We start from the raw sequence: 20,050 nt of genomic DNA, 5'->3' as shown, positions 1-20,050 counted from the left end.
TTAGTGTTGGACTTTATAAGACCTAGGGAAGCTGTTCTGTTATTATTCTGAAGTGTTCTTTCACTTTCTGATGCATCCGATATGAGGAACCTGAGGGCGTCTCCACTTCTTTTCCCCCAGAATCCTCCTCTTGGGTGGCTAGGGAAAGGCCATTGCTTTTGGATCCCGACCCTGTGGGTGGATATGCGAGGGAGGATCACCTGGCTGGAGGGAACTTGGGGAGTGAGGAGGGGACATCCTTAGGTGAGACATGGTTTTCCCCATTCCCTTTTCAAAATGAACTGTCTGTTCCAGCAGCCTTTGTAGGTTGCTGTGTGCCTTTTTCCCTTTCATCCCTGAGAAAATTTCCCCCAAAGATACACTTAAACACTGAGACGAGGAAGAAACCAACTGGGTGGACACAACCTCGTTTATATAATGCAACCCTCCACAAACACCACTCTGGTATTAAGATGAAGAAGTGGACTATGGAGGATGTGTCCACCCAGTTGGTTTAGGAACCCAACCTTTGGTATCAGTCTGTACTGCACAGGTTGGTCGTGTGGCTGAGCAGCCAGGCTTATCTCAAGCGAGGTCAGAGTGAGCAGTAGGGTATTAATAGAGTTTCACAGTGACAATTATTCAAATAAACATTGCACTCAAGGTTTCTTGATTAAACAATTAATTTAACAGTCAGTTATATAAGCCTTCTTCAGAAGGGAGCAAAACATGTAACAATTATAATACACTTCAAAACACACTTGTAGTTTCCCTAAATCAGATGATACCCATTGAGCATGGCACACAGGCACTTCCTACACCCTCTGGTGACTTAAATAGCTATGATACTGTGGATATGGATTTAGCACTGGTACATTTAGAGCAATGCTGAGTGTACTGCAAATGTTAGATATGGGAATAAAACAAAGGTTAAAAAATGATTCATAAACAGGTAAGTACTTTTTAAACCTTCCAATGTCAATTAACTTGAACCCTTTCCTGGGCTAAAGGTAAGGCCTCAGAGTCAGAGGTAAGACGAGTCTCTCAGGGAGCCAGGGCAGCCAATGTTAGTTGAGCAAAGTCTAGGGGAGCTGAAGATCTTCTTTGCAGGTAAGTAAAAGTCTTGCACAATGTTTTAAGAAAATTTTATAGAAATAAAATTCACTTGAAGGGCCACAAGCTGGGAAGCTTGTGAGGGGCAAAGCTATAAGCAACTCCGCAAAAGAAACCAAGACAAGTCTCAACTGAGAGCAAATAAGGCTACACAACAAGAGGTAAGTCCTCTTATGTTTAAGTTTGTATTGTATTGTATTTATTGTTTTATATAGCGCCTTAATCCGAGGCGTTTTACAGTGAACAACAAAATATACGGTTAGAAGAAATGGTTCCAGCTGGCTCCTGTTCGTGTACAACTCTGCAGATCTTGGTGTTGCTGGGGCCTCAGTCATGGGGACAAGAGGGAGGTCGACTGGGGACTCCTGCACTGCAATGGGAAGGTCAGTGGCAGGAATGGGCAAACTCCAATTTAGCAGCACTTCGCGGTTTCAGCTCCTCGCGCCTGACAGCAAATGGCAACACTGCGGTTCTCTGATACCACATCAGACTTTCCTCGCATCTGGGGTCCAGCACTCTGCTGAGGTGGCTCAGACTTGGTCAGTCCTGCTTCAGGGAAGTCCGGAGGATCTTCCTGACGCTCTGGTCCAACCTAAAAGCGATCCATGGTGTTCCTCTCCCTGGCACTTCGGGTCCACCAGCAGTGGAAGTACAGCCATCTGCGAGAGGAGGTCCAAACAAGTTCACTTTGAGCTTGCTTGGTCCCACCAATCAGAAGGGAGAAGTCGTCCTTGCAGGGCTTCTCTAGTCAAAACGAATTCGGAGCTTCAGCACAGCAGCAGGGCTTCACCGGGCAAACCAACGGTCCAGGAGTTGCAGCAGGCATCTCTTCCAAGTTATTCTTCGGATTCCTTCGTCCAATGGTAGACTCTGCCTTCCAAGCCAAAAGCCTCACCTTTTATGCAGGTTTCTCTTATACAATCCAGCATAGCTGTCAATCACACAGCAGGGTGGCTGTTCTTGCCGGACAGCCAGCCGGCCAATCACCTTTGGGTGCATTCCTGTAACCCAGGGGATTAAGCACAGGAAGTTTCGGGCACCTCCCTCACTTCCTGCCCCTGACAGGCATACTGGAGCCAGAGGCAGGCCTCACTCGTGAATCCCGCCAACGGCAAAATGAACAAAGGGACTAAACCTGTTTTGGCGTGCACAGTAAATCTCAAGAAGGACCTTTCCGGCAAGAAATGGCAAAAAAAGAAGACTGGCCATTTTGACAAAATGGGCATCCTTGGGTACTTTACTGTAGCTGCAGCTGCAGTTGCAGTCCGCGGTAAAAACACACAATGGTAGGAAAAGGTAAACCACTGCCACCAGCCATTAATTGTATAAAGGGTAACATAAAAATGTTACATGAGAAACTAGACAAAGGGGATACTAAGTAACCCCTCCGGCACCCTATGGTAAGATAGTGTGTGCTGGGTCTAGGAAGTTACAAAATGTAAGTAAAGTCAATTTAACTTCTCTTGGAAACAGTAGTTTCACCAAGAGAAGGTATGTAAACCTTTGGGAAATCTAAGAGACTTTCCTTTGCCACTGCACTGAAGGTGTTGTGTGTCACAACGCAAAGATGATGCCTATGGAGTTTGTCAGACTCCAAACCCAAAAGAAACAGTGTTCAAATCATAGAAAAATACATGAGAAAGTGGTAATAATGTCTCACTCTCTCCAGGTTAAAAATGAAAAAGTCCAGCAAAAGTGCTGGGGGTCTCTAAGGTAGAAGGGAATTAGCACATTTCTGAGAATTCTCCCTAACACACACTTTCTACAATTAGTTGTAAGGATTAGACAATAGTTTTATTTTTATTTTTTGTTTTTTTAGTATTGGCTTTTTTACTTTGACAAAACGCCACGTGGACTGCCTTATTTCTCATTTGATGGTCAATGCTGTCTCCCATCTTAGATTTAGGTTTAGGGTAGGTGTTTTTCCAACCTGCATATTGTTTAAATAAACACCCTTGAATCGTGATCACTTGTCTGTCTTTTCTGTTGCCACCATGAGTTCCTTACAGATAGTACAGACTTATATTAATACTTGGGGACCTGCATACCAAGGGATAGTTTGGTAGTCTTACCTCCAGGTGGACTTCAGGAAAACTCCCTTAACAGTCTGCAGCCTTTGGCTTTCTTGATCTTTTAGAGTACAACTCCCATCAGCCCTAACCATCATCGTCCATGTTGAGGGATTGTGGGAGTTGTTTTACAAAACATCAAGAGAGCAACATGTAGCAAATCCCTGCTGCGCAGTTACCCATCTGTAGTACACTGTATTCTTACTACTGCATAATGCCTATATTATGAAGAGCTTTTTTCCCAAAAATATATTGAGCATTCCCTTATTGCCTGTTCTATCTCATGGTATACCTTTTTCCATCCTGTTTCCTGCCAGAGTATATGGAGCCTTTCACTACTTTGCTGTGTTTACCCATGGGAGAGTTTTCAATTGAAGGGGGAGCCCTGTAGCATATATCTGGCATGTGTTTGTTTGCCTTACTCGTAGTGCCTAGGAAAATTATCCCAACACTGTTTCATGTTATGTCTTCATTTAGTTTTTATTGAGTGAGGTCTTGGAATTTTAAAAATACATATGAAGAAAGACTTAATGAAATTATTTTACTCCATCCTATAAAGTTGGACTGTGAAATAGTTTCATTTCGTGATTTTCTTCAGTCTAATCATAAATGCACTGCCTGTTCCATCTAACGTACACTGTCCCTTTTCTCTGTTTTTCCAGCCATCGGCTTATGTTCTTGAGGTTTTCAAGAAGGTAAAATCCAGGTGGGTGATCAGAAAGTTGTCTGTCTTCCTCCAATGTTGGGGCTTAAGTTGGTTTGTTAAAAATGATGCACTGCTATTGTCAAGGAGCCTGGTTTCAGAAGTCTATTCTTTGCCTCCATCCCAGTGGTTCTCTTGTTTGAGCTTGTGTTAGATTTATCATGTGTATGCTTCATCCCCTCTCCTAGTGAGACAACAAGCACTTTTTGCTGAACTTCTGGACCTTTTTCTTCCAATCCTGAATGAGTGGAGCCTTTTTTTCCACTCATTCGTTCTTGTGGGCTCTTTCTTTTGGAACTCTATTCTTTGTACTCTACCTGTCCTATGGAGTACAAAGAATGGAGCTATGTCTGCTCCATAGCTCTTAAAGGCATATTTGTTTTATAACTGCAGCACACAGCTCCTTATGGGCAGTGTTGCTGGGGACCCTTGGAGCCCCCTTTAAGATTTTTGTTCTATATCCTTGAGTAACTGTAATTCCCAAAACTCCATAGTCTAAGAGATTGGCACACACCACCTTCAGTGGAGTGCCAAAGGGATACCTAGTATCCTCCTTTTCTCTACTCCTGTGACTTTTTAGTAATGTAGACAATCTGCTAGTCATGGCTGGTGGCAGTGGACGTGTTCTACCAACATTTGTGTAATTTGCTAGGTCCATAGCCTCGGTAGTGCACAATAGGGGTACCCAACCAAGTACCAACTTGGGGCCTCCCTTCTTTGTTCACCATAACTAGTGTGGTTGTTCTCTGTTACCCTTTCTTCCATTCTCGGATGGGGAGGTCATTGTGTGTGTTTTGCCTTTGGCGGGAATCCTTGGGTATAACCGCCTAGGCTCCAGAGTGTCAATGCTGGCAGGAAGTGGGGGAGGAGTCTTCCACCCCGCTGAGCTTTGTCTACCAGAGTGCCTAAATAGGACCACCTCCCACAAGAGGTCTGGCTGTCCTGATTGGACAGCCAACCGCCAATACTGTGAAATGCTGAGCAAGATTGCAGATGAGTGTGTGCTGGAACTGTATGAAAGGTGAGGCTTCTGGAGTGAAAAGCAAGTCAACCACTGGAAGCAGAACCTATCAAAGAAGACCACCAGAGATGCATGCAGGCCCTTAGCAACACTGTGAAGTGACCACTGCTGTCCTGACCCCGTTTTCTATGGAACAGAGGAGCTCCGAAGAGGACTTCTTCCCTTTGGCTAGTGGGAACAACCGGGCCCAAGACGAACTTTGAATTGAGCCATCTCCCCAGGTCCTAGGAGTTTCTTGAGTTGCAGAATCCCAATACTAGGAGATATGCTGCCCATTTCGAGTGCATCTTTGTGGAAAGGTCAAATCCATCCCTGTTTGCCCCTGGAGCACAGTCACCTCGCCAGGAGCTCACTCGAGGAGAGGGCAGGAGCCCCTCCCCACGCGCAGCAGCATCCGCATCCAGCGCCAGCACTCCACGTGCTTCGACCTCATCTACGGCTCCGCGCACGCATCGATAGCCACGGAAGGGCTGAGCTGCTCGGGGTAAGGCCTAAACCCCCCTACCTCACCCTCCCTCCACCTGCATCACCGAAAATCTGTTGCCAACGGCAGAACCCCCTCGATCCTGCACTGCCTGACCCTCCTGCCTGACCTTATTATGCCGGGCGCCGTGCGGCATGAAAGCGAGGCTGAGGCCTCGTCGCTAGGATACTAGCACCTACAACTTCCCCACACTTCCGCCGGCAGGCGGAAGCGCCGGCCACACAAAGGCCCCTGTTTACAAAGGCCCCTGTTTGCTCCCTGTTCGCGCCGTGGAGCGTGAGGGAGTGCCTTCTGCTGAACCCACCACGGTGTTGGTCTCCGCCCCGCAACACACCTCATTCCCAGCTGCTGATGTACTCTCGTTCCCCAGAAATGCGGTAAGACTCTTCGTGGACCTGACCTAGCTGAACTTAGTATGATCAACTCACCCAGCCTATCGTCCACTGCTGCCCAGACTGGATATTAAGGCCCTTCCCCTCTTTCATTCGGGAGCACCCTTAATACGCAGTGCCACATCTATCATCACAACTCACATCACGAACCACCGCTTATTGTAATTCCTCTTATGTACGACTTGCACCTCCTTTATGTTCTATAATCGTACAGCGTTTGTTGTTAAGCTAATTGCTCGTAACTTGCTACACTCAACTTGTCAGACTAGCTGAATTTTTGCCTTTCGAGTCACTGCTTGCATAATTGCACATGTACTTACCCATTAGCTGAACTTTGCCTTGGAGTAATTGAATGCATAACTGCACGGGTACTTACCCAGTAGCTGAACTTTGCCTTTGAGTAATTGAATGCATAATTGCACGTGTACTTACCCAGTAGCTGAACTTTGCCTTTGAGTAATTGAATGCATAATTGCACGTGTACCTACCCAGTAGCTGATCTTTTGCCTTTTGAGTCACTGCTTGCATAATTGCACATGTACTCACCCAGCAAGCTGCACTTGGACGGCCACTTCCTGGCTGATCCAACCTCTGCCCAGCGCACAACTCCTCCACGTCCCCTCCAGTGCACGCCTACACTACCGCACAGACGGTTTGAGCACTTGGCTCACGATATGCGGCCACTGCCAACTGCCAGCCACCTTTCTCTCGCCATCATCGTAGGTCTCATCACTGCCACATCCCTTTTTACCCCTACCCCTTCCAGCACTGTCAAGACCGACCCGCATTACCTTACTTCTCACCTTACCACAATGCCCCTTAGTAACCCATACCTCAATGACCCTGCCCTTTGGCTCCATCACTTTGCCACTAAACCCACACCTAATCAACCTTGCACACTCCAAGTCAGGAATCTTAGACTTGGATCCAGATTACCTCGTGCCCACTGCATTCAGCACACTCACGTCACCACTACTTCACAGAAGTTACCATCTTCCCACAGCACTATCTCCGCCAAAGAACTCAAGGGTGCCCTCAACGCCAGATCTATTACGGCCCACGCATTGGACATCTCTGACCTCATCACCACTCATAACCTCGATTTTCTGGCCATTACCGAAACATGGTTACACGCAGCCTCTGGCCCACTCCTCTCCCTCGCTATCCCCAACGGCTACTCTATCCTTAGAGCTGACCGTCAATCAACATCCAAAGGAGGTGGAGTCGCATTCATACATAGAAACAACATCATACTTAGAATCATCCCCAACACAGAGCTCAGCTCTGCAGAATCCCTCTCCGTGAAACTCACCTTATCTCCAACTAACACTGCTACCCTCCACCTCATCTATAGACCTCCAGGACCACTTAGCTCCTTCATAGATGAGATCACAGCCATTCTGACTGTCAATACGAAACCCAACTCTCAGGTACTACTTCTAGGTGACCTTAACCTTGGCCTACATGACACTAATGATCATCTGGCCTCGGAAGTCGCTATCACATTAGCTAACTTAGGATTCCAACAGCGCATCGACAAACCTACTCATATTAAAGGTAGAACGCTCGATTGGATTTCGGATCTCAATTGCAACACTACCGTAAGCTCCAACCACGCTTGTGCCTGGTCCGACCACCACATCATTATCTTCCACCTACCAGCGACCAACCCTCTCACCACTCCCACGATAGCTCCAGCCACTCCCACAAGGAACAAAAAAGACATCACCAGGGATAAACTCCTCCCACTCATCCTTCCTATCCTGAACAAATGTGTCCCAACACAATGACCCCACAGTCTTAGTAGATATCTTCAATCAAACACTGCTCAAAGCCATCGATAATATAGCTCCGCTTAAATTACGGAAAGCTAAACAACAAGCCCATTTGAATTCTTGGTTCACCCCGCAGTTACGAGCCTTACGCAAAGAAAAACGCAAGGCTGAATCACTCTGGAAGAGCCACCCATGCAACCCCAACAATGAACGCCTCATCATCGCCACCCACAACTACAAGGAAGCGATCTTACAAGCTAAAAAGGAGACCTATAACCAACGTATTATACAAGCAGAATCCAACACTAAGGAGCTGTTTAAAGTCCTTAAAGAACTGGAAGCCCCTTCCCCTGCCCCTGATACCTGCACTAAAGACAGGCAATGGTGCAATAACATTCAAAACGCTCTCCTCAACAAAATCACCACCCTGCAATCAAAAATTAACGCCAAACAAACTTCCCTACTCACCAACCCCCCCACTAAACCCTCCACCACGCCAACGGCCTCCCTTACTCACACCCCTTTCAGCTTCACCCCACTCACCATCCTCGAGGTCGAAAACATCATTCGCAACCTAAAACCCTCTAACTGCCAAGGTGACTCTTGCCCAGCACCTATCATTAAGGAAGCGGCACATGACCTTGCTCCGTTCATAACCACCTTCATCAACTCTTCATTCCTAACTGGAACAGTACCCAACAATTTAAAGGACGCCTGGGTTATCCCTCTCCTAAAAAAACCGAATCTAGACCCTGAAACACCAACGAACTATAGACCTATTACCACTGTACCGTTCCTACTTAAAATACTTGACAGAGCAGCATACCTGCAGATTCAGAATTACTTAGAAACTTATAACCTCCTCGGCTCAAGACAGTCTGGCTTCAGACCCAAGCACGGGACTGAAACAGCTCTTCTTGACCTAAAAACTCAAATTGAGGACCTTAAAGACAACGGTAAACTGTCCCTTCTACTACTACTGGACCTATCTGCTGCCTTCGACTTGGTAAACCACCAAATACTATGTCGGCACCTGAAATCTGCTGCCCACTTCTCTGACAATGCATCCAACTGGATCAGGTCATTCCTCGACAACAGACACGAGAGTTTTCTCACCCACCGCATCGGCCGACCCTACACCAGTCCCGTGTGGAGTCCCGCAAGGGTCCTGTGTCTCCCCTACTCTCTATAATGTCTTCACCAAACCATTATTTGATGTGCTTGACTATCTGGGTGTCACCTACACGAACTACGCCGATGACACCCAGATACTCATACCCATTACTGGTGACTACATTGCTGATTCCAAAGCCCTCAATGACATTTACCTTGTCATTCAAGCTTGGATGGCCCAGCACGAGCTGTGCCTCAACGATGATAAGACTGAGCTTCTCATCTTAGGCACGCAACAGAGACTTAACAAACTAAGTCCCCTGTTCGGCTCCTTTAACATTGACGGTAATCTAATTAAAGTATCTAAAGATACCAAAACTCTGGGTATCTACCTGGACGCCTCCTTATCTCTCACCCGACAAACCAATGCAGTGGCTGCCGCGTCTGCCTACACCTGCAAATTGATCTCAGCCTGTCGCCCATTCCTCACCGCCAAGAACTGCATTACCCTGGCCAGGACCTTGGTTATGTCCAAATTGGACTATTGTAATGCATTGTACCAAGGCACTAACCAGGGCAATCTCAACAAACTTCAGACTACCCAAAACAATGCCATTAGAGCGGCCCTTAATATCCCTCGATCTGCCCACATCTCAGAAACAAGGAAGAACCTCAACTGGCTCTCCGTCGCCCAAAGGATCTCACTGAAAGCACTCACTCTTACATACAAATGTGTTAACCACCAGGCCCCCTCATATCTAGCCTCTCGATTCACTCAACATATACCAACGCGAGTACTCAGATCTGCACAGTCCCACGGTCTTGCAATCCCTAGATTCAAGCTTCACACAGCTGGTGGTGCCAGCTTCCCTGTCCTGGCAGCCAAGCTTTGGAACACTGTACCACTCACCATCAGAACCTTACCGTCATTCAACCTATTCAAACACAAAGCCAAGCTTTGGCTAGTTACATCTCACTGACTCTGACGGACCATCCGGCTTTGCTTTGCTCCGACATTACTGTCCCGCTCATTGCTTTGCTTTGTAAACGTCAATTGTATATTCTGTATATTCTGATCGCAATCTGTTGGTACCAGTGCGATGATTTGTCATACCTGTAACTTTCTGTCAAGATATGCGCCCGGTTGCCTTTGGGCCTGGTCTGCGCTATATAAATAAAATAAATAAATAAATAAATCTTTGCTGAACCCGTAAGGACGCTCCAGAGAGCTGATCCAACTTGCCAGGGACCGCCTCACCAGAGTGCGGGACTGCAGGAACCGAAGAAGATTGACCGGGCGTCCCGTGTCCTTTGTTGGTGCTGCAGAAAAGGCACCAAAACTGCAGAGTGGACCAAGAAGTTGCTGAAAGTCGTGCCCCAGGTCCTCCCTCGAGACTGCTGCTGAGACATCCCGTCCATTGTCCTGCCTTCAGTCATCAGACCAAGAAATCCGGAGGTCGGGTCCAGAGCTGCAACACTGCGGAGCATCCAGCACAAACATTTTCTTCTAACCTAAGGTACTGTCGGAGGAAAAGGTATTGCTTACCCAATTCCAAGAAGTCGCTCCAGAGCGTTGGCGTGCACCTAGAGGTGTCACCCTCTCTTGCCTCTGACTCAAGCCGCTGCTGGTGTCCCTTCGAGTCCTTTTACAGGTCTCCCTTGTTAGTTGTTAACTTGCTGCTTCTATAACACTTCAGACTGGAGGAAATCCTCAGGAACTCTTTGTATTCTGCTGCTTGTCAAGACTTTCTTTGAGCCCTCTCTGAACTGCCTTTAGCTAGGGTTCTGTTTTTGGACTTAAAATACTTGCTTTGCGAAGAAACCCTCTCGAGAACCTTGAACCAGGCTAATGTTACACCAACTAACCATTTTCCTCCAATAAAGTGACTTTACTATATGTGTTTGTACAGTAAATATATTACAGTATGAACTGTTAGAAACCACAGGCAATAATACGATTACCTTCTTTTCCCTTTCTAACGTTGCTACAAATTAACCATGAACAAACACAAAAGTGAAATAGTTTTTTTGAAGTGTATTCTCAAGTATTACAAAGTGTTCTATTGTAAACGTCTAAAGTATTCAAAGTAATTCGGGGGGGGGTGGGTTGTGTGTGTGTGTGTGTGTGTGTTAATCTGCTTAGAATCACATGCTGTGCATAGGTCCGACATCCAGTGGTCACTGTGGAGTATTGCATTTTGTTTTTCGTAGTCGAAAAGGGGACGTCGACTAGGCGTGTCTGTAACACTATCTCTATAGTGACGTGCGTTGTACCCACAATCCCTCAAGCGTCGAGGTCCCTCAGATTGTTTTTTCCACCCAGCTACTGGTCGCCTTTATGCGGAGCTCCTCGAGAGACATTGCCAAATAGTTTCTTCGACCTTTGGTCGTTTGTTATTAATATCAATAACGTAGATCCCTCCCTCGACGCAGAGCTGTTTCTCCGCCGAGCAAGATCTTCGACGGAAGGACGAGCGGAGGGGATCCTTCGGCGCTGCCGAACACGTGGTCAGGCCTCGCCGGCCATACACAGGGAGAGTGGGGTTTTGTGGCCTTTCTTTCTTCTCTTTAAGAATGCCTTTCTCTTTCCCCTCCCTCTCTTTTGATGTCGTAGTCACACTTATTGCCCTCAGCTATGGAGAGGACGCCATTTAGGTTTTGCCCGCTTTGCAAGGGTAAATATACCTGGAAGGATAAGCGCAAACGGTGCAACCGTTGCTTACCCCTCGATCACCAGGAGGACGGCTGTGCGGCCTGTAAATTACTAAAGCCCAAAACTCTAAAAGACCGTAGGGTCAAAAGGTGGGCGGCCTACGCCATGTCGAGGCCTGACTCCTCGCCCGCTGTCCCCGAGTGTGACGAGGACAGTGACTACACAGCCCCCGTAACGGAGGCTGTAGACCTCTCAAAGGAGCGTTCACGCTCCTCGTCTTCCGTCCCCGGCCCCGACAAGCCCGGCCCACGGCCATCTTATGGGGATGAACACCCCGCCGACAAGGACGCACACGGAAAACACCAAAGCACATACCCCCCAGCACGCATTCGTCGAAGACGAAGGCAGCCATAGCGCCAACGGGGACGCCGGGCCCACTGGCGTCTTCCCCTACCGTAATGGTAGTCAGCCCTCCCCGCCACAGCTTCCGCGACAGGCGACTGGGCATTCTAAAAATAAGGGCGCGAACACCAAAACCTCCGGCGACGCGCATCGCAAGAGCGCTCACATTGCCAGCAAGGACTCGACGAGCAAAGGCTCGACGTTACATAGCGCGACGGCGACCGATCCCTCGGAAGAGAGAATGATCGCCGAAAGCCTTGCGCGCATAGCATCTAAGGACGGCCAGAGACGTACGGCGAAAACCGCGCACAAGGCCAAAGATACGCCGAAAGCGCCGGAAAACAGATCAGGCCAGTTCCCGACGCCGACAGAAGGCCCTAGCCAGCGAGAAGGCTACTCAGAAGGCGAAGGCTCTCTTTCTTCGACGTTATGGGACAGAACCAGACAATTACAGGAGGAAGAAACTCCTTTTTCATTCCCAGACCGTCCTGGCCGACCTCAGTGGACCTTTGAAAGGTTCCAGACCTGTATGGATAAACTAGACAGGTTCATGTCCATCCCAGAAGACAGGACACCCAAGAGACCAAGGGAGGCACCCCTGGAGAGTCCAAGGGCTAAATACCAGAGGTTTTATAACCCCATACAGGAGGACCCCATACAGGAGGACATATACTCTCACAATCCCACTGAGGACGATACTTTCTTCCAAGAGGAAGATGAGTTCACCTATGTTGAAGACCAACAAGAAGAGGAAGGTTTTCACGAGGAAACTAACCTATGTGAGGAGGGATTCCAGGAGGACACAGGCGAGGGCGACCCAAATCCCTGGCAGTCACCGGCTAGGTCGACAGACACAGGCAGTAGCAGTATAGTCATCCGGTCTACTGAAACTACAGCAGTCAGGAACCCTTCGCCTGTCGATGATCAACCCACCTTCAATGCACTGCTGAAGAAGGCAGCAGCACATTTCGAAATTGAAACTGGGGAAGTCACCCCAGACACCGATTTTGTGGAGCGGATTATCAAGGAAAAACCCCCCACTAGCCAAATTATACCCATCCTCGCCTCAGTTAAGAGACGTATTACACCTTCTCTTTCCACTCCTGCATTGGTGAGAGGGGTCAATCCGAGGATTGAGAAACTGTTCTCTCCCTCTCAATCAGACCCATTATATATTAAGGGTCACTCAATCCCGGACTCCCTGGTCGTGACCAACACCAGGAAAAGGGCAGGCGTCCCACTATCTACCAGCGAGGCACCCCCACATAAAGAGGGGAAGAAGCTGTACGCCCTAGCCAAGAGAATCACCACCTCTGCAGCATTCTCTACCAGAATCGCCAATAATAATACCCTATTGGCAAGCTACGCCGATGCTCAATGGGCTAAGCTCAAACAGGACATCGAAGAAGTTCCCGAACCCCTAAGGACTCGTTTGCTGGCTACAGTTAACGAGGGCTCTCTGGTCAATCAAAGCATCGTCAAGAATACCCTCGATGCAGCAGAGACGGCTGGCCGCACTTTGGTACAAGGAATTTTACTGAAGCGTCACGTCTGGCTTCGCAATTCCGGATTTAAGGCGGAAACACAAGCATCCCTTATTAACAAACCCATAGAGGAGTCCAACCTCTTTGGGAGAGCAGTGGATGACGCGCTGGAGAACGCGAAGAAAGAATTCGACACAATAAAGACCTTAGACCAAATTTCAAAACCCCCTAACAGGCGCGGATTTGGTAATAAGCGCTTTTTTCGTGGACAACGCCAGCAACAAAACCAACAACAGTATTCTGCCAGCAACTACCAGGGTAATAGCGGCCAGTACAATCAGAGGGGTCAACGCCGTGGCAAAGGAAGAGGCCGGGGTTCCACCCTCAGAGGCTCCCAAGCCACCAACAAGTGACGTGAAGATTCGCGTCCCCTCCCATGCAACGCCGGTCGGGGGCCGGTTAACATTCTTTCTTCCATCATGGGAGGGAATAACATCACACCGCTGGGTACTTTCCACCGTAGCCCGCGGCTACTGTATAGAGTTCAACAGTTCCCCAACATACAGACCCCCGAGGGGACGCCGCATGACACCGGAACAACTCGCCATCCTTCCACAAGAAGTGGACCAACTGCTGGAAAAAGGAGCCATAGAGGTCGTGCCTCTATCTCAGGTAATGGAAGGTATTTATTCAGTGTACTTCCTTGTACCCAAAAAGGATCTAACCATGCACCCTGTATTAGATCTGCGCCCAGCGAACAAGTTTTTCAAACCCCAAAAGTTTCGTATGGTGACCTTACAGGAAGTGATCCCACTGCTATCACAGGGAGATTACATGACAACACTGGACATGAAAGATGTATACTTTCATATTTTAATGTTGCCAGCGCACAGAAAATACCTCGGGTTCATGATAGAGGGCAAACACTACCAGTTCAGAGTGCTACCCTTCGGCATAGCATCTGCACCAAGGGTATTCACGAAAGTACTGGCAGTGGCAGCGGCCCACCTGCGCAGGTTATCCATCCCAGTATACCCTTACCTCGACGACTGGCTCATAACAGGGGATTCTTACGAGACATGCTTCTCAAACACCCAAAAGACTGTAGACCTTTTGTTCCAACTGGGCTTCTCCATCAACGAGAAGAAGTCCAGCTTAGACCCCAGCCAAGTCAAACAATTCCTAGGGGCACTAATTCGAACAAAGGACGGCCTCGTCTTCCCCTCCAACGAGAGGGTCCAAAACATGCTGTTTCAGATCCCCCAATATGTGGCAGGTCCAGAGGTGACGGTGCGCAAAGCGATGCGCTTGCTAGGAATGATGGCGTTGTGTATTTACTTGGTACCTCACGCGCGCCTGCGCATGCGCCCAATGCAAGAGTGGCTCAACAGCCAGTGGTGTCAGGCCAGCGGACAATGGGACGATCTAGTGGTGGTCTCGCAGGCCTTGGTTCTCTCGCTACGGTGGTGGACAAAGGAAAACCTGATAATAGGAAAACCTTTTGCCACACCCGCGGTGGAGGCTACTCTAACCACGGACGCATCCCTCACAGGATGGGGGGCTCACCTATCCCATCAGACTGCTCACGGAGTGTGGACTCCGAGCGTAGCATCCAAGCACATAAACCTAGTGGAGCTACTGGCGGTGTTCAAAGCACTAAAAGCCTTCCAGGAATACCTACAAGGGAAGACAGTGATGGTCCCTACAGACAGCACCACAGCCATGTACTACATCAACAAACAGGGGGGCACCCACTCTCCAGGACTGTCCAAGCTGTCCCAGAATATATGGAAGTGGGCTCTCAGACACAACATGTTCCTACTGTCACAACACGTACCAGGGGAACTCAATCTGCTAGCAGACGAACTCAGCAGAGACTTCCCCCTGCCCGAAGAGTACGAATGGCGATTGCACGAAGACATCGTCTTGGACGTCTTCACGCAATGGGGATTCCCGGAAATAGACCTGTTCGCAACTCTGGAGAACTCACAATGCCAAAGTTACGCCTCCTGGTACCCCCAGAACCAGTCCAAGGGGAACGGTCTGTCGATTCAATGGTCAGGGAAATTTGTCTACGCCTTTCCCCCGACTCCCCTTCTCAACAAGGTGGTGCACAAGATGCACCAGGAACAAGTTACCATGATACTAGTGGCCCCAATGTGGGCCCGGCAGCCATGGTTCGCGCACTTGATGGCGATGTCCCTATCTCCCCGAGTGAAACTCCCCTGCCCGTACAACATGCTGTCACAGGACAAGGGCAGGACACTGCATCCATGCCCTCAGACCATGAACTTAGCAGCCTGGCTCCTGAGATCATAGAATTTGGACATCTACAACTCCCGCAGAGATGTATGGACATCCTCAGGGAAGCCAGAAAACCTAACACTCGCCACTGCTATTCTAGCAAGTGGAGAAGGTTTGTCATCTGGTGTAGTGGTAAGAGCATCAACCCGGTTGACTGCTCTCCCACACATATTGTTCTGTACTTGACCCATTTACTGGATTCAGGTCTAGTGTTCAATTCCATTAAAGTCCACCTGGCGGCACTTTCTGCATACACCACTTCCCAACTTAAAGTGTCGTGGTGGAAGATACCAGTTATCAAGGCCTTCATGGAGAGGGGTAAAGAGAATACACCCTCCGATAGCTAACCCAGCTCCTGGATGGGACTTAAATGTGGTACTTTCCAGACTCATGGGCTCGCCATTTGAACCCATGCACAAGGCAACTCTTAAAGACCTCACTCTTAAGACTGCTTTCCTAATAGCTATCACCTCCATTAGGAGAGTAAGTGAGCTACAGGCTCTTTCTGTTCTAGACCCCTTCGTAACAGTTCACAAAGATAAGGTGGTTCTACGCACACACCCAAGGTTTGCACCGAAATTCATATCGAAATTCCATGTAAACCAGTCAATAGAACTACCAACCTTCTTTCAAAACCCTTCCAACTTGGGAGAAAAAAGTCTGCATACACTGGATGTACGCAGAGCTGTCATGTTCTACATGGAAAGAACCAGGCCACTGAGAAAGACTAATCAGTTCTTTGTCTCCGTGGCAGCAGGAAGAGAAGGAGATGCAGTCTCAAAGTCCACTATATCTAGATGGATTGTTCAATGCATCACTCTCTGTTACACTCTTGCTAAGAGAGAACTACCCTTCAAGCCAAGAGCACATTCTACTCGAGACACTGGGGCTTCCATAGCTTTCATTGCAAATGTTCCCCTTGAGTCCATCTGCAAGGCGGCAACCTGGAGTTCGGTGCACACCTTTACAAAACACTACTGTTTAGACGCACACTCTAAATCTGACTCCCAGGTGGGACAGGCAGTATTAAGACATTTTTTCTCTACTGTTCCTTCTCATAACCCACCTCCAACTCCGGGTACTGCTCGCTAGTTATGCACAGCATGTGATTCTAAGCAGATTAACAAACATCAGAAGACAATGCATTACTTACCGTAAAAGCATTTCTGATGGTTGTATCTGCTTAGATTCACATGTGCCCACCCTTCCTCCCCGCTCGGATGGAAGGAACATAGACATCTTTCTACATCTCTCTCTTTTCTGTACTCTCACGTATAGAAGGCTCCCTCAGGGCAGAAAAAATACAAACAGAGGGACCTCAACGCGTGAGGGATTGTGGGTACAACGCACGTCACTATAGGGATAGTGTTACAGACACGCCTTGTCGACGTCCCCTTTTTGACTACGAAAAACAAAATGCAATACTCCGCAGTGACCACTGGATGTCAGACCTATGCACAGAATGTGAATCTAAGCAGATACAACCATCAGAAATGCTTTTACGGTAAGTAATTGTCATATATATATATATATATATATATATATGTGTTTCTTTGATGTGCATTACTGACTGGGTTCAGGTCCTCTTAAGATATGCCTGACTGACTGCTCTGCCACTCTACCAAGGTCCTTAGTAGAGACTGATAAGAGTTGGGGGTCTACAAACCACTGGGGCAGCTTACTTAAGTCTTACTACCAGTAGGTAAACTCCCCTAACATCTTGTGTTTATGTATGTGGTGAGACAGACTAGACTCAAGAAGACCTGAATTTTGATCCATACCACGCTGTGCTACGACCTTGCAGGGCTGCAATACCCCAGTACCCTGGGACCTTGAGCCCTTGTGCGGTGCACGGTTGTTATGGAGAATTCTCATAAATGTGCCAATTCCTCCCACCTTAGAGCCCTCCAGCTCTTTTGCTAGACTTTGGGACTTTGAACTTTTCAATTCAATGTGTTTTCTGTTTTTGTTTCTTTTTGGTTATGGAGTCTAACCAACTCAATAGGCATCATCTTTTTCATTTGTGTCACACAGCACCCTCAGTGCAGTGACGCAGGGAAGCCTTTCAGGCTTTCCAAAGGTTTGATTACCTTCTCTGGGATAAACTACTGCTTCCCAGAGTAAGTAAAGTAAAATTGGCTTTACTAGTCGTTTAAATTCCTAGACCCAGCACACCCTATCTTACAATAGAGTGCTGCAGGGGTTACTTAGCAAACTATTCGTAGCTCCGGTAACGTTAAATCGCTGGAGCCATGTTTTTCAAGATGGCGTCTGAGCACCCTTTGTTAAAACGGGTCCCGGTCTTCTTTTTTCGCCATTTCTTTGTGGAAAGGTCGTTCTAGAGTTTTTCCTCTGCACCCCATACCAGGTTTGGTCTCTTTGGTCATTCGCCTTTGGCAGTCTTCAGGAGTGAAACCCGTCTCTGGCGCCCGAGTGTCTGGGGTGGGCAGGAAATCAGGGAGGTGCCCGAAACTCCCTGTGCTTAGTCTCCTAGAAGACCCAAATGCACTCTGTGGTGAATGGCTGGCTGACTGTCCTGCAAGGACAGCCACCCTGCTGGGTGAGTGACAGCTATGAGTGACAGCTATGCTGGAATGAATGGGAGAGAACTGAATAAAAGGCGAGTCTCTTGGCTTGGAAGGCCGAGTCGACCACTGGAACCGAAGAAGAGCTTGAAGAGGACGGCTGCTGGTCCGAATCGCCAGGTTCGCATCGACAGAGAAGCCCTGCTAAGGACGACTTTTCCCTTTGAATTGGTAGGACCAATGAACTCCCAAGTAAGCCACCTGGACACCTATCTCGGAGCTGGTTGCAATTTCCTCAGAGTGCTGCAGGAAACCGTAGAGCCAGGGAGAGGGAAACCAGATTGTGTGCGTTACTTACAGCCACATGAATTGAAGTTTGCCAGTTGCAAGCTTTTTGACCAGTCCGAGTGCAGTGCAGGAATCCCCCAACGTCCGCCCTCTAGTCCCCACGACTGAGGCACAGGAACAGCGAGATCTGCAGGAACTGCCAGGAACAGAATTCTCAGCTACATTTTCTTTCTTCGTTGTAAGGTACTGTGAAACTAGACAGAGAGTACTTACCTCTCGCATTGAAAGTGCTTGAAACCTTTGCATCTCACAGGCCTAATTAGCTTGTAACCCAACATATGGTTCTTCTTTTTACAAACTACTTCTGAGAACTTGTGCAGAGACTTTACCATTTACTTACCAGAACCGCTTTATCCTATCCAAGACTTTAGCCCATTGACTTTGGCCTAGCCTATTGAATTGAATTGACTCTTCTGGTGAACTCAAGTATTTGCACTGTCTAAGAATAATTGGAACCTTTCATGTACTAATAATCTTTGACTTTTACTCCTCTTGAAAAGTATTCTGAAATAGTATTGAAGTATATTTGTGTGTTATTATATAATTGCCTCCTTCTAATGAATGTTTTATAACTGACAGATAAATAAATTAAGAAGTATTTATCAAAGAAACCTAGCGTGTAAGAGTTTATTTGAACACCTATGATCGTAGACCTCTGTGTAACAGCATTACTGCTCACATTCCCCTCTTGAGATAAGCCTGGCTGCTCAGCCCTGCTACCAAAACTGTGTAGTACAAACTTAAACCAAAGGTTGGTTTGCTTACACCTGTAGTCATAGTTTTGTGTAGTGTTCCCAGAGGGTACTGCATACAAACTTTGCCTAACAACGGTCTTCCGAATTCCGAATCTCGCTGACCACTAGGGTCCCTCTTCTGCCTCTGAGAGAACTCATGTACTAGAATTGAGAATGGTTTGATAATTTAAGGGGTCTGCCTTTTAAAGCAAAACACGTGTTGAAAAGTGTACAGAGTTAGTGGGTAACTTAAAACTCTGAGTGAATAGATACAAAACGTTATTACTTACCTTAGCTATGTTCAGCCATGCTGAAAAGTGGATATATATATAGGATTTACTTAACTTGAATAAGCTGTGTGCGTTCTTAAATAAGTAATTTCTAGTCTTGCTTTTCTTAGAAACGGTCTCGCCATTCTAACTGAAGGTAGACTGAAAGTTAATTTACAGAGTTGTGAATTGGGTTCCCCTCTTCCCAAAAGTAATGCTGCTGGTTTCACTTTATTATTCCGGTTAGGATAATTGGGTCTTGTATCCCATGACTTGCTGTTAGCCTGTACAGAATAAGACTGCTTATGTTATACTTACCTTTTAGGTTGCTGGTAGTTCCTTACAAAAGTATAGAGGTTTAACTTACCTTGAGTTAGCTGTGTGCCAATCTAAAATACGTTCTTGCTGGGATTATTGTCACTGAGCTGAAAAGTAGCTATAATGGTGTATTACCCAAGGGTTTACTTACCTTGAGTATAACTGTGTTATCCCAAATGAAGTTATAGGTGTATACTGTTCCTAGAATAAGTGTGTCACTATCCACAAAAGTAAATTGTCCAGTTGACTTACTATGTGATTTCTTGCTGAGCATCACGGTACAACTGTTAGGGTCTACTACCCTTGAATTACTGTGTGCAATCTAAACATAATTATTGGTGTGACTTCCCTAGAACTCCTGTTG

The 20,050-nt window shown here is 47.4% G+C and overlaps 1 protein-coding gene across 1 annotated transcript in view; it reads left to right on the top strand.

Annotated features, from left to right (window-relative positions):
* Nucleotides 1-20,050, top strand: part of WDR3 (WD repeat domain 3) — a 386,077-nt gene that overhangs the window by 305,532 nt on the left and 60,495 nt on the right. Inside the window, exon 24 of the mRNA XM_069635757.1 lies at nucleotides 3,824-3,867. Within this exon, the coding sequence (XP_069491858.1) occupies nucleotides 3,824-3,867 (44 nt within the window). The remainder of the gene's footprint in view (nucleotides 1-3,823; nucleotides 3,868-20,050) is intronic.

This window comes from Ambystoma mexicanum, chromosome 7p (assembly GCF_040938575.1).
Source record: "Ambystoma mexicanum isolate Mex_15411 chromosome 7p, UKY_AmexF1_1, whole genome shotgun sequence".
Taxonomy (NCBI): Eukaryota; Metazoa; Chordata; class Amphibia; order Caudata; family Ambystomatidae; genus Ambystoma; species Ambystoma mexicanum.
Note: the sequence above shows the minus strand (reverse complement) of the source record. Positions and strands in the feature narration are given on the sequence as shown.